The sequence below is a fragment of the Conger conger genome, chromosome 1 (genome assembly GCF_963514075.1).
Source record: "Conger conger chromosome 1, fConCon1.1, whole genome shotgun sequence".
NCBI classification, from domain to species: Eukaryota; Metazoa; Chordata; class Actinopteri; order Anguilliformes; family Congridae; genus Conger; species Conger conger.
The window spans coordinates 79,123,937-79,136,808 of NC_083760.1; the positions used below are offsets into that span (position 1 = coordinate 79,123,937).

At 42.2% G+C, this 12,872-nt stretch overlaps 2 protein-coding genes across 2 annotated transcripts in view; both read left to right on the plus strand.

Moving 5' to 3' along the window:
* The first annotated feature begins 390 nt into the window (after positions 1 to 390).
* Positions 391 to 7,383, plus strand: cldc1 (C-type lectin domain containing 1). The gene is made up of 6 exons (XM_061236457.1): positions 391 to 1,107; positions 2,348 to 2,443; positions 4,161 to 4,316; positions 4,501 to 4,652; positions 5,494 to 5,615; positions 5,922 to 7,383. The coding sequence occupies exons 1-6, from the start codon at positions 1,008 to 1,010 to the stop codon at positions 6,076 to 6,078; spliced, it is 783 nt and encodes a 260-aa protein (XP_061092441.1). The 5' UTR covers positions 391 to 1,007; the 3' UTR covers positions 6,079 to 7,383.
* Positions 7,384 to 10,037: 2,654 nt separating this feature from the next.
* cops7a (COP9 constitutive photomorphogenic homolog subunit 7A) overlaps positions 10,038 to 12,872 on the plus strand; it is a 6,237-nt gene continuing 3,402 nt past the window's right edge. The window contains exons 1-4 of the mRNA XM_061236444.1: positions 10,038 to 10,156; positions 11,352 to 11,474; positions 12,550 to 12,625; positions 12,760 to 12,848. Of these exons, the coding sequence (XP_061092428.1) occupies positions 11,352 to 11,474; positions 12,550 to 12,625; positions 12,760 to 12,848 (288 nt within the window). The 5' untranslated portion in view covers positions 10,038 to 10,156. The remainder of the gene's footprint in view (positions 10,157 to 11,351; positions 11,475 to 12,549; positions 12,626 to 12,759; positions 12,849 to 12,872) is intronic.

Sequence of the window (12,872 nt, forward strand, 5' to 3'; positions counted from 1 at the left end):
CACTGTCATACCTTCAAGAAACATAATCTGCTAAAATGTAATATATTTCTTGTGCGCATACCCAAAATGTCTGAATGAATTAGGTGTCCTCTGCCCCTAAAGACTTTCATAAACTGAATTTGGGGATAGAAACTGCCATGAGTCATGAGAGAGAGGGAGGGAGAGAGAGGGAGAAAGAGAGAGAGGGGGAGAGAGAGAGGGAGAGGGGGCGAGAGGGAGAGAGAGAGAAACAGTGTGACGGAGGCAGCATTTGCACAGTGAGATTTCACCATCGATGGTACTGAATAAACAAAGTGACAGGAAAAGGACAGAGAGGGATCGCACTGGACTGTGTCATAGAGGCTGGAATGCTAGCACTGGGGTGCAGGTGGGGGGCTGAGGTATTACTTGCGTGGGATTTTTGCTGTTTCCATGGTTCTCTTGTTGACATTTTCTGTCTGTTCCTCCCTGCTTCATTTCTCTTGGGGCAATTCGGGTAGCAGTTCACTCTTATAATGACCTGCCTTGTAGGGATCTGCCTGTTTTTTTCTCCAGGCATTTTCTCCAGGCACCCATCTCCCTCCCCCTCTCTCTCTCTCCGAACATCCCCTCCTCCCCCCTAACCCTCTGGGCAGGAATATGCATATAACAAACGCAAACACACACACACACAGACACGCATGCAGAGAGAGAAAGAGAGGGAGAGAGTGAGAGAGCAATGCGATTCGAAACTCAGGGCTGAAGAAAGACAGGGTAGCCTACTGCCAGTGAAAGACAAGAAGAATATAAAAATAGCAGGAAAAATGCAGAAATGAAAGAAACATCTAAAATAATACATGTATCTGAACAAAACTATTTTGAAGAATCCTAAACAATAAGATATCATGGTATGTTTGGTGTTTTCACTGCAAATCTTTTCCTGGCGCAATAGTAATTAGCTCAAACTGGCGGTAGCTATTAAACAAGTATAGCCAACAGCAGCATACGGGTATTCAGGTTTTCTGTGGTACAAAATCAACACCTTGGCCATGGAGAATACAGAGAACTACACCAGTCTACAGGAGTTCACCGAGGACACCTCCTCCCAAGGAAACAGACCGATTCTCTGCAAAGCAGACGACAGACAAGGTAATTTCATCAACAATGTTCCAAGTCATCTGATTGATCTGCATTTGAAGTGTTTGGCTATGTGTGTATTCAATTAAAATTGCAATTGTGAAGCCATACTATATCACTGCTCTTGCTCTGTCAGTCTGAGAAGGTCAGACACAGAGGCAGGCAGAAAGTTACTGAGGACATTGGTTTGTTAGTGTGAGCACAGTACAAGTCTCAGTGACCTGCATGAGTAATTGGGCCTGGGTATCTTATCACCATGAAAGATAAAAAAGCAGTGATATATAAACTTCATTTTCTTGTTATCAGAACTGGTGTAACCTTAAAGACCTGTGTCGCCACCAGTGCAGTGCACAATGCTGGTCAGCGTATCAATTGGTTTCTCAGAGTTTCAGTCTCTCAGCATACATACCCGTCAGCACTGGCAGGTGAGGTTTGACAGTCAGCCAAGCTGGGTGTTATTCAGTCAGTAGATCAATCGGACCAGATTGCCTTTTGGGCGTATAGTTATTTTGATAGAGAAACACATTTCTGTTGTTGTGGCTCTGTACTCCAGCACATTTGTGTTTGTACTGTACTCCAGATTTTTCAATGAAATAATGAAAATGAGGCTAAATAGTGTCGACACATTAATACAGCATTAATCTGAGGTTATTTACATCCATATTGTATGATTTATATAGGGGCGACATGGCTCAGGCAGTAAGAGCAGTCGTCTGGCAGTCGGAGGGTTGCCGGTTCGATCCCCCGCCCGGGCTGTGTCGAGGTGTCCCTGAGCAAGACACCTAACCCCCAAATGCTCCTGATGAGCTGGTCGGCGCCTTGCATGGCAGCCAATCGCCGTTGGTGTGTGAGTGTGTGTATGAATGGGTGAATGAGAAGCATCAATTGTACAGCGCTTTGGATAAAGGCGCTATATAAATGCCAACCATTTACCATTTAACGATGCTCCAAACAGTCTATTTTGGTAAGCCAATTGTTTGGCCAATGTTTTTGACAGTTTTTCCTTATATCTCAGCCTTCCTTGACTTTCATTGGCACAACTCTGGCCTTTAGTTACAAACACTAGTAACACCAGAGGCAAGCAAAGGCAAGCTAAAGCCCAGAAATAAAACTGGACACCAAGGAAGCAGCTGAACACACCTGACTAATCAGTGCAGAGCCAAAGGAACTGAAATTGTGTCACTGTCTGAATGCATATGGACTGCACTGTATGTGAGGCTGGTGCAGGATGTGACTGGATGTGACCCCTCAGATGTCCAGGGGGCGACCTGCAGGAGGAGACAGACTGTCCTTCTCATCGTTGCCCTGCTGGTTTCCATCAGCGCCAACATTGCTCTTGGCGTTCTCTGTAAGTCATTGACAATGGCTTGCGGCGCCATCAGATTAAAAAAAAAATCGTACATGTATGTATCTTGTTTGAGTGATTGTCCACAAAACAGATCAATAACTGAAAGAATGTGAGATGCTCTCTGAAATAATCTTCAAACGATATCTCATTTGACATATTATTAGATCATGGAGTCTAACAGCATAAATAATTTGATTATTTGGCAACCAAAAGTGTATTCATGTGTCTGTTCTCTGCAAGCACACACTGTCTATCGGTCTGCCTGGCTCTCTCTCTCTCTCTCTCTCTCTCTCTCTCTATCGCTCTCTCTGGCATGGATTAAGGGGTAGGAGTAAAATTGGTTGTGCAATGCCAACAATTTCATGATTGTGAAATATGTTCTCTCTTTACCTCTTGCGAAAGCTGTTTTATTAACCCCAGCTCTGAGTTTTTCGTATTGAATCTGTTTCAGGGTAGATTTTTTAATATATTTTTTTATATATAGTGCCTAGTAAACAAGCAATATTTGCATCTAGCTTCGAGGACCTCATAACATCTGAAGAAGATGCTTTTCTCCAGCAATACAATTAAAATGATACACCCCAAGTCACAGCAGAAAGGTTGGGACATTACAGGATAAGTGTCTGTGATGGCTCCTCTGGCTCATAGACCCTCTCTTTCTCAGTATTGGCATGCGTGGAGTTTTAAGCCCCTGTCCCAAGCCATTGTGATATCCCACAAATCCCCACTGAGTCATAAGATTATTTTGAGTAGCCATAAAATTGCCGCTCCGTGTATTCTCTATCCCCACCGGACAGGAAAAATGCAGAAAAATATGTAATACATGAAATACGCAAAATAGTCGTCTCGTTTACGGACACAATGGAAGCGAATCTGCGACAGAGTGAGAGCTGTATTTATATCGCAGCGCGAGCAATAAACCAAACAGGATGTTCCTCCTGAGCCAAATAATTGGCCGGGCTACACCGCCTGACCCGTGTGATCCATGGCCGTCAGGCATCACAAAGCAAGGGGCAGCTCCACTCTCTCACAGCTCCTCTTCACACCAGCTCCGTACTGCCGGGAGCACAGCTGCGCTACGCCGACAAACGCTGGCGTGGAATTAGTGCAAAGCCGGCGCTCCCAGGACGGGAGGATCAAGGTGTTCAGCTAGGTCAGTCAGTCTGCCTGCGACGCCCGCCAACTGGCAAAAGAATGACGGGATTTTGTCAAATGTTCCAGCAGATCAGGGAACAGCTAACGGGCTATTCTATTAGAATGGCAGGAGTTTTTATGGCATGTGAACATATAAAGCCAACCTGTACCCTCATTCATTCACAATAAACCAAGAGAGCATACACAAAACATTCACATTTTATGATTCCCCGCGCATGTAATAAATTGTGTTAGTGGGGAATTGTATATATTATTATATAATTATATATAATATATCTCCTCCTTCTCACATTTCCCTTATATCTATGCGTGTATTGCACATACAATTTTCTAAACTTTATTTGCATGGCAAGAGAACTTGTATTCAAAAAGATCTAAAATACATAGTGGCTTTAACAGCATCAGAAGGTGAAAAACATCTCTCTCACTCTCTCTGCCTCGCTCTCTCTCTCTGTCCCTCCCTCTCTCTCTCTCTCTCTCACTCTCTCTCTCTGCCTCTCTCTCTCACTCTCTCTCTCTCTCTCTCTGTCCCTCCGTCTCTCTCTTTCTCTCTCTCCCCCAGTATATAACGGCTCCAGCAGCGGCACAGGCTCACAGGTTGTAGTGGGCGAAACCAAGGCCACGGTTCAGACGTACACCACTCTGCCCAGCCGCTACTCCCAGCTCTGCCGGGACTACACTGACCTGGCGATGAACTGCACACATCCCGGGGGCACAGGTGAACGGGCGTCACCTCCTCCCACCGTTTCATGATGACTGTGTCGGTTGCTTTTCCATTCATAAACCAAATAACAAAGTGAAGCAAAGACAAAGTGTTTAACGATGAATCATCTCTCTCTCTCTCTCTCTCTCTCTCTCCCCTACTCCTGCGGTCCTCCTCCTCCTCATGTCTGGCCATACAGTGAGACGGTGCCTGCCGTGTCCGCACTCCTGGCTGCAGTCAGAAGGCAGGTGCTACTATTTCAGCTCAGACAAGCTGGACTGGGAGGAAAGCCAAAAAAGTTGCGAGGCCATGGGCAGCCATCTTACCGTCCTGCACAGCCACAAGCAGCACGTGAGTCTCCCACGTTCCACCAAGGCTTTCGCCTTTGTACTGACCGTATGTTCAGCATATACAGTAAGAGGAGTTTCCAGCGCTCCTTTAGATTGTAACTGTACTGCAGGCCTCTTAACTCTCATAAACTATTGTGAGTTTATGGACCGCTTTTATGTTTAGAATGACCCAAGCTGTTTTATTCGCAAAATGATTGTTAATTAAAAGTTTTAACACTTAGTGTCGCCTTCTTATTGTCTCCCAAATGACTAGCCTTTTGTCCATAAATATGTAAAATCTCATTTTAGAGTCTCATTTTCACTTCCTGTACCTCATTTTAGAGGTACAGGAAGTGAAAGTTTGGCACCTGTATTGGAAAAGCGCCGCCAGAATCATCTACAAATTAATCTGAGATGAAAATAAAAATGGTTGTATAGTTCACTGATACTGACAAAAATATGACATTTTATACAGTAAAAAAAAAAATCAGATAAAAGATTTTTTTTTTACTGGTTTTTAAGAGATATCAAACACTGAATGGGGTCAAATTGAGGCCAGACATAATAGGAGGGTTTATGAAATTTCAAATGATGTGCAGGCATCAACGGAAGGGAGACAGAACTTTTATTACCAAGCTAACCCTGTGGTTAGTGTATCATAACATGTACGGTACAACATTGTAGCTGAGCTGGTAACAGGCGGTTCCACTGCTGCCAGCATTGCTGTGCTAGTTATGGATACTCCATCTTCAACTGCACCCTCTACGAACATTCATCACATGCCAGGAAATCAGAAGACTTTGACCTTGTCCTTGGTGGGAGCGAAGCGTAGGCTCGCTGTAACTGCGGCTGTTTTCCTGCAGGAATTTGTGGAAAAAGAGGCAAGGAGGCAGGGCGGTTTTGACTACCACTTCTGGATTGGCCTGAGGGACAGAGAGACGGAGGGCGTGTGGAAATGGGTGGACAACACAACACTCAATGCCACGTAGGTGTGCGGTGTGATAGCTGGTTCTGTTCAATACCAGTCACTGGTATGGACTTCATAATGAATCTCTGTGATTTTTCAATTGCAGTTGAGGCATGGACCTTTGTACGTCTTCATATTTACAAAACCTGTCCAGTACATATCTAACAACTAAAAGGAAAAACAAGTAAATACAAAGCAGAAAAGAGCAATATAGGCATATAACTAACATAACACTGCATAAACTGGGCCACACAATAAAGAACCATAAACAGAGCAATGTAATATCCACCCTCTCATAAAATAACAACATTCCCTCCCCCCCAGATACTGGGATCTGTCGGAGCCTGATAACCACCTTTCCGGTGGTATCCATGGTGAGGATTGTGCAGTCGTAAACGCACATTTCCGATCGTGGTTTGATGTGCCGTGCAATTTCATCTACAGATGGATCTGCGAGACGGAGGCCCTAGATATCAACTGATTGGATTTTACCATGAGTCTATGAATAAACATGCTCAACAGTAAACATGAAGGATGATAATGGCCAATGTTAAAGATTTGATACACATTGAAGTCATGCAACCTGTGATGAGAGATTGATTTGATACATGGAGATAGTAAAAGTATTTTTCGTATGGTGACAAAATGCTAGATTGACACAGGAGACTTCATTTCAAAATCAGAGAGAAAATGAGTAAATGTGATAATCTGCAGATAAATAATAATCTGGATTTAATCTAAAATTAACATTTTAAATTAACAATCCAGTTATTTGTTTCCATCTTTAGGTAAGCTAATATGAAGAGTGAATGCATAGTACCTTGTATGACCTTGAAACTTATTCCAAAGGTTCACAGAGCAATGTATCAAATTAACTAGAAATAATTCATATCTGTCATTAAATGTGTCCTTTTCAGAACTGACTTCTGGAATAATGCAAGATTTTTGTTCATAGACCAGTATTTTAATATAAATAATGACCCTACCTTAGAGCTATTGACCCTGGCAAAAAATCCCCAGAAGTAAATTCAGTTTTATATAAATACAATGGTATATTAAGCAAGCTGCATCAGGTTTTTGCAGTTTCTTCTGCTGTACCTCCACTGCAGCAACGTAAATTGTAAATTGGTGCCATGGATCCCAAGCAATGGTGTGCTTCATTTAATTGGGCTGCCCTTGGTGTAATATCCTGTGTTCTGTCTGTTTGTTTATTCTGTGTTTTTGTAACTTTATTCTTTTTCATATTCATGCCTGGTTAACAATTCATTGTTCATTGCACTTGTCTTCCCCTGCAATGTCTGTGTCTATGTAGTTCTGAGCCGAAGTCACTACCCTGTCTGCGTGATACACTATTCGGTGTTTTCAGAATTTTCCGGTTTCCCACAATTCCTTCTCCGTCTCGCCCTCACACCCGTGCCCTGCCTAGTTCGTCTCACTCCTCTGCGTATTTTAACCCCAGTCTCAGTCTTCACCTCTGTCAGAACGTTGATCATAATTTCAGTGCTGATCGTTTGTAAGCCAGTTATTTTTTTGATTCCTGAGACGCCCTTTTGCCTGACTTCAAGTTTGCTTATTCCCTTCTGTTTTGGTTGCCTGTGCTTTTTGGTTTTTGTTCCTTGCTTCGTTTACGACTCTCCCTGTGCCTACTCCTCTGTGCCTTTCCGATCTCCTGGATTTCAACCTGTGGATTGTTTTTTGACTTCCCTTTTGCTTCTCGATTTGGCACTGCGTATATTGGATTACCTGGCTTTTACCCTCGGACTGAATAAAGACAACGTTTTTGTAATACTGTAGTCTGCATTTGGGTTTCTGGCTGCGAGCGTGACACTTGGATGTAACACGGTGAACACTGAATCTTCTAGAAGGATTCAGGAAAAATTTGAAAATGTTATTTGTAATTTAATCTAGTGCACATTTGTCAACAGTAATAAATCTGATTGTTTTAATGCCACTTGGAGGTGTCCCAAATGGCTCTGTCATTACAGCTTTTTCCAACATTCAACATTCATAATTCATAATTCAGTTTGTAATGCATCCGGATAACTAGCACTGAGAGACACTGAGAACAGACCAATTAAAGTAGTAATACATTATGAAGGCCCTGTTTTCATGTTTGCAGTCAGTTGCCGGCAATTCAGTTTCAACCACTGTTTTTCTGTAGCTGTTCTTTGTGAATAGATGTCATGATCATTGGCTATAACAAAGCAAATTGGGATTCATTAGATTAAAAGAAACCTATCCTAATGACTTTGATGCAATCCAAGAAATGCATTATCTTTCATAATTATAAGGATAGCAAACTATCAGAGAACAAACTCCTGTTCCACTATCCACCTTGAACAAATACAATCAATTAGCATTAATCAAATGACTAACTGAGATTAGGTTAAAAAAATACATACAATGGGCCATTTTTACAGATACAAATTCTGTGAAACCTAACCAATGTTCTTTAATGACGAACTTAATGTGGAGTTTGTATGCACATGAATTACACAGAAATTACATTACATTATTGGCATTTGGCAGACGCTCTTATCCAGAGCGACGTACAGTTGATTAGACTAAGCAGGAGACAATCCTCCCCTGGAGCAATGCAGGGTTAAGGGCCTTGTTCAAGGGCCCAACGGCTGTGCGGATCTTATTGTGGCTACACCGGGATTAGAACCACCGACCTTACGTGTCTCAGGCATTTACCTTAACCACTACGCTACATTACATATTCTGCAGAAAACACGCATACGACTTAAATGTTAAATGGTAAATGGTTGGCATTTATATAGCGCCTTTATCCAAAGCGCTGTAAAATTGATGCTTCTCACTCACCCATTCATACACACACTCACACACTGACAACGACTGGCTGCCATGCAAGGCACCAACCAGCTCGTCAGGAGCATTTAGGGGTTAGGTGTTGTTAGTAAAACAAAGTTTTACCAGGAACCAGTAAGATGACCGTTGTCACAGGAAGAAGCAGATCTGATGTTCGTCATTAGAAAACAGGAAAGTTTATTCGTAGCCAGTACAATGTACAGAAAAGCAATGATGTTTGGGGTGTTTTAAAGAATTACATTAGCATATATCAAATATGTCTACAAATTAAGTGTAACCTGATTGGAGGTTTGGAGGTAAGGAATTGCACCTATCCCGAGCACTTTGGATTGGGCCATTCAAATCCTTAATGGTTGTGAGGCCTTGCCCCGCTCCCCCCTGGAGCCCAGAGGAAAATCCCCAGAGGGGGAACCTTGAAACTGATAGCGGTCATTACCATGTATATGTGAAGTGGTCCAATATACAAATACGTCTGTCTCCCAACAGTGTCTTGCTCAGGGACACTTCGACACAGCCCGGGCGGGGGATTGAACCGACAACCCTCTGACTGCCAGACGACTGCTCTTACTGCCTGAGCCATGTCGCCCCAGACTTCATCCGGATAGCAATCTCTTTCATATGTACACTGTGGTACACCTTTGTGAAATATTTCACTTAAAGGTACAATAGGTAATTTCGGACTTGACTAACAGTCAAGAGGAGAATTGCAGAAACAAACACACTCAAACCACAACACTGTTTATCCCACCCCTTCTCTGTGAACGCGCTGAACACCATTGGCTATGGCAATTAGAACCAATTTTCAACCGATGAGTTCTTGAATTCTTGTACAGCTATACAATGTTTTGGTACAGAGTGCTGGCCCGTCAACTGCATATTTTGAAACCCGAATTTAAGGACTATAAACACAGTCAGAGGGCGAGTCAACATGTCAGTGAGCGTTTTCAATGATAGGAAGGGATTTACAATGGTCTTGTAACAATGTTATAGCACAAAAATCTTAGCTATTGTACCTTTAATCTTAACATTAATTTATCAAACTTATAATTTGAATCTACAAGAGTGTAAGAGTATGAAAAAAAATAATTTTCATGACAAATTGAAGGCAGGCTCTACAGCATGTGCATTTTAGATTACATTACTACATTAATCCAAAATACAGGCTTTCACTCATAAGTGTTATCGATACCACCTAACCATAAACTGATTACACAACCTTCTTATTATATATAAGAAGAAGAAGAAGAAAAGGTGAGGCTAAATAAACTACAAGTTGCTTTGCAGTACCTTGAGGGCACTGAGGATTGCATAATTACACATTTTCATGTATTTTACATACTGCTGCAATGTGATAATTAGGCTATATTATAAAAATTTTCAGGTCTTACTCGAAAAATGGATTCTTAGAACCACTAGGACAAACTGGTGAAATAAAGGACAAACTGAACAATATATAATGTACTTATTATATATAATATATAATTGTACTTATGGACTACTCGGTTAAGTTTTAAATCAGTCAGCACAACACTACGCTGTTTTTCTATCGCGGGAGAGCACTGTGCCGTGTGCAAATACCTTGTTATGTCAATCACAACCCAGCTCCCGCCTACTTTTACATTTCATCCAATGGTCTGTAGCGTTGCATTGTTGTCACAAAACGTGCATAGCTAGGAACTGGCTAGGCTAATTCTGGGAACACGAACAACAGAATTCAACAAAAGAAGGTAATGAATGTCTATATGTTCTTATTCGTTACAAATACGCGAATGGTTCTAGGCAGTTAAGTACTGCATGTTGTCTTTCCGTCCTGTCCATGTCGTAATGCAAAAGCAAATGACCATACAGTAGTTGAGGCCTAATGCTTCCCCGTAGCCTCGCTGTTTACTGACTGCGATAAGCCGGTAGTGCCGCGGATTTTAACGCGAAGTTAGCTAGGGAGACAAAACGCTCTAACATCATTTTCAACTTCGTTATTTTACCAAATGTTTTATGTTCGAGAATAAACCACCTTTCATGAACCAGTTCATACAAATGATTCATACGAACAATCTCACTTAACGCTAACGTTAGCCAGCTAGTGGTCCAATAGTTGACTTGGCTAACTAGCTAGCGGGTGAAGCCAAGACAAACTGTATCTCGCCGAGTACTAGCTACTGCGATGCATCTTTCACCAGCTAACTTAGAAAGACTTTACAGATGTCAGTCTCGCCATGAATGAACTCTACTTAATTTAGAAACGACTCTGTGTTTGGAACTACCCATTTGTCGGAACTTACACTACTCTACTCTGACTACTCTACTCTTACATCCGCATATGGTCTAGAAATCGCAAGCTATATTGGTTAGCTGTACACCTGGCTAGCTTGGTAGCTTTACAGTGTCGAGGCCGGGTTGTGCCGAGACCTCAAATTTGCCTGCAGCAATACCACCTCGTAGCAAAGACCTGGGTCATTGAAACCGGGTTGAGCAGAGATGTAAAATTTGTCTGCAGAAATAACAGGTCGTTCCTAAGATTTGGGTCATTGAAAATGTGGATCAGTACTGGTGTGTCAACGAGTTCAAGCTCCATTTCTACAAACTGTTAGCTACTGTATCATGACTCTGGATAATTTATCAGTACCTATCGACAAACATCGAAAATAGTGAAAATAGTCGGTGCCAAACAGGTAGTATTCGTGCCAGAAACTGTAACTGGTTATACAACTTGCCTCTTTTTTGAATGACTAAATTAATATTGGTAAATTTGTATTATTTAATTTATACTCTTGTCTTAATACAGCACTAAAATTGCACTGATGCATGTGATTATGTCCCTGATACTGTCCTTACCCATCTTTACCGTGGTCAGTTACTGTAAGATGGGGGTAGCTGCTGACAGTGTCCTGATTTGATACCGAGGTCTTCGCTCGCTTCCCGCAGATGGAGGTCGAGCAGCTGCTCTCTCTCTCTGGCTCAGCGCTGGCACAGGCAGTCAGTGCGATGCTGGAGACCCCAGGCCTCTACGTCTTCTCCGACATCCTGGAGCTTCCCAACGTCAGAGAGGTACCCTCTACCAGCCAGACCCGGCTGTCCTGTGTGTGAGACAGACAGACAGACAGTGAGAGAGAGAGAGAGAGAGAGACACTATATGTGGGCTAACGGCCAATTATGCCTGTGGCAAATCTGTGTATGGAAATGGAAAATTGAGCTACAGCTTAATCAGGCCACTTAAATATACAACAATCGACCCTGAGCAATCAGAGTTTTATGAGGATTACATTGCGTAGTCTCCAGGGGTCCTACAAAGTGTGTGTTCACAGATGTCCTCTGTCAAACAGATGTCCTCCATTGAAACCATTTAAAAAAACAAAAAAAACAACAACAAAAAAAACCTGTGCGATCATGTTTTTATTTGCAGTTGAAGGGCTCATTAAGCTGCAAGATAACGATGTGTGTTTACAGCAATATTATTAACGTTGTAGTAAAATATTAATTCATTAATTTCTTCGTTCTTTTCGTTTTCCGGAAAGAACTCTATTAAAATCTCAACTGAGTAATGTAGGCTTAAAATAGCATTAGTTTCCTTTATTTCTTCATGTATAACTACTTAACCATGATTACTTTGTTTGTGCAGGGTTTTTAAAAAGGTCACATCCAGAACATTTCCTGATTTATCCTTTCCCCTGTCTTCCCATTTTGGAATGGACAATTATACTGTGCCCTGAATAGTGTCTGAATTCTCTTGCATCATTGTCCACACAAGGAGAGGGTGGGCACTGTCACTTCATTGCATGCATTATTCTGATGGACTCATCTATGAGCCAATCAGAGGAGAGCACCAAATCTCTGTCATTCAGCAAATGACATCATCCTCAGACTCAGAACTACTGATGTTAAGACCATGGGGCTCATCCTACCCTGATTTAAGTCGTGAGCAAACATGTTTAATATTTATGTTACCCTTTAATTTTTTATTTTTTTATTTTTTTATTTTTTTTAAATGGTAGTTAATAATTGAATAAAAGGAGAATACAAAACTGACATGATGGATCTTTATGCTGTGTTTGCTTGTGTGCCTGTGCGTGCGCCAGGTGCGTCTACACACCGAGGTGAATCCATCTTGTTTTTCCCCTCTTAGCTGGAGGCTGGTCCGCATGCCCCAGTGTACCAGCTGCTCAATCTCTTCGCCTACGGAACCTACTGCGATTACAAAGGTGATGCAACTCAACAAACTTTAAAGTTTTTACATATCAGCCTTCATTGCTTATGCAGCGTTGCCTTTGCCACTTCCAATAACGCGCACACTCTCTCACCTCTTCTCTCTCTCACTCTGTCTTTGTACCCCCAGAGAGAGCTGCATCTCTCCCAGAGTTAACCCCTGCACAGAAGAACAAACTTCGCCACCTGTCAATAATCAGCCTGGCCTCCAATCTGAAGGTAAGCTGCCGTCTCCGGGAGCAC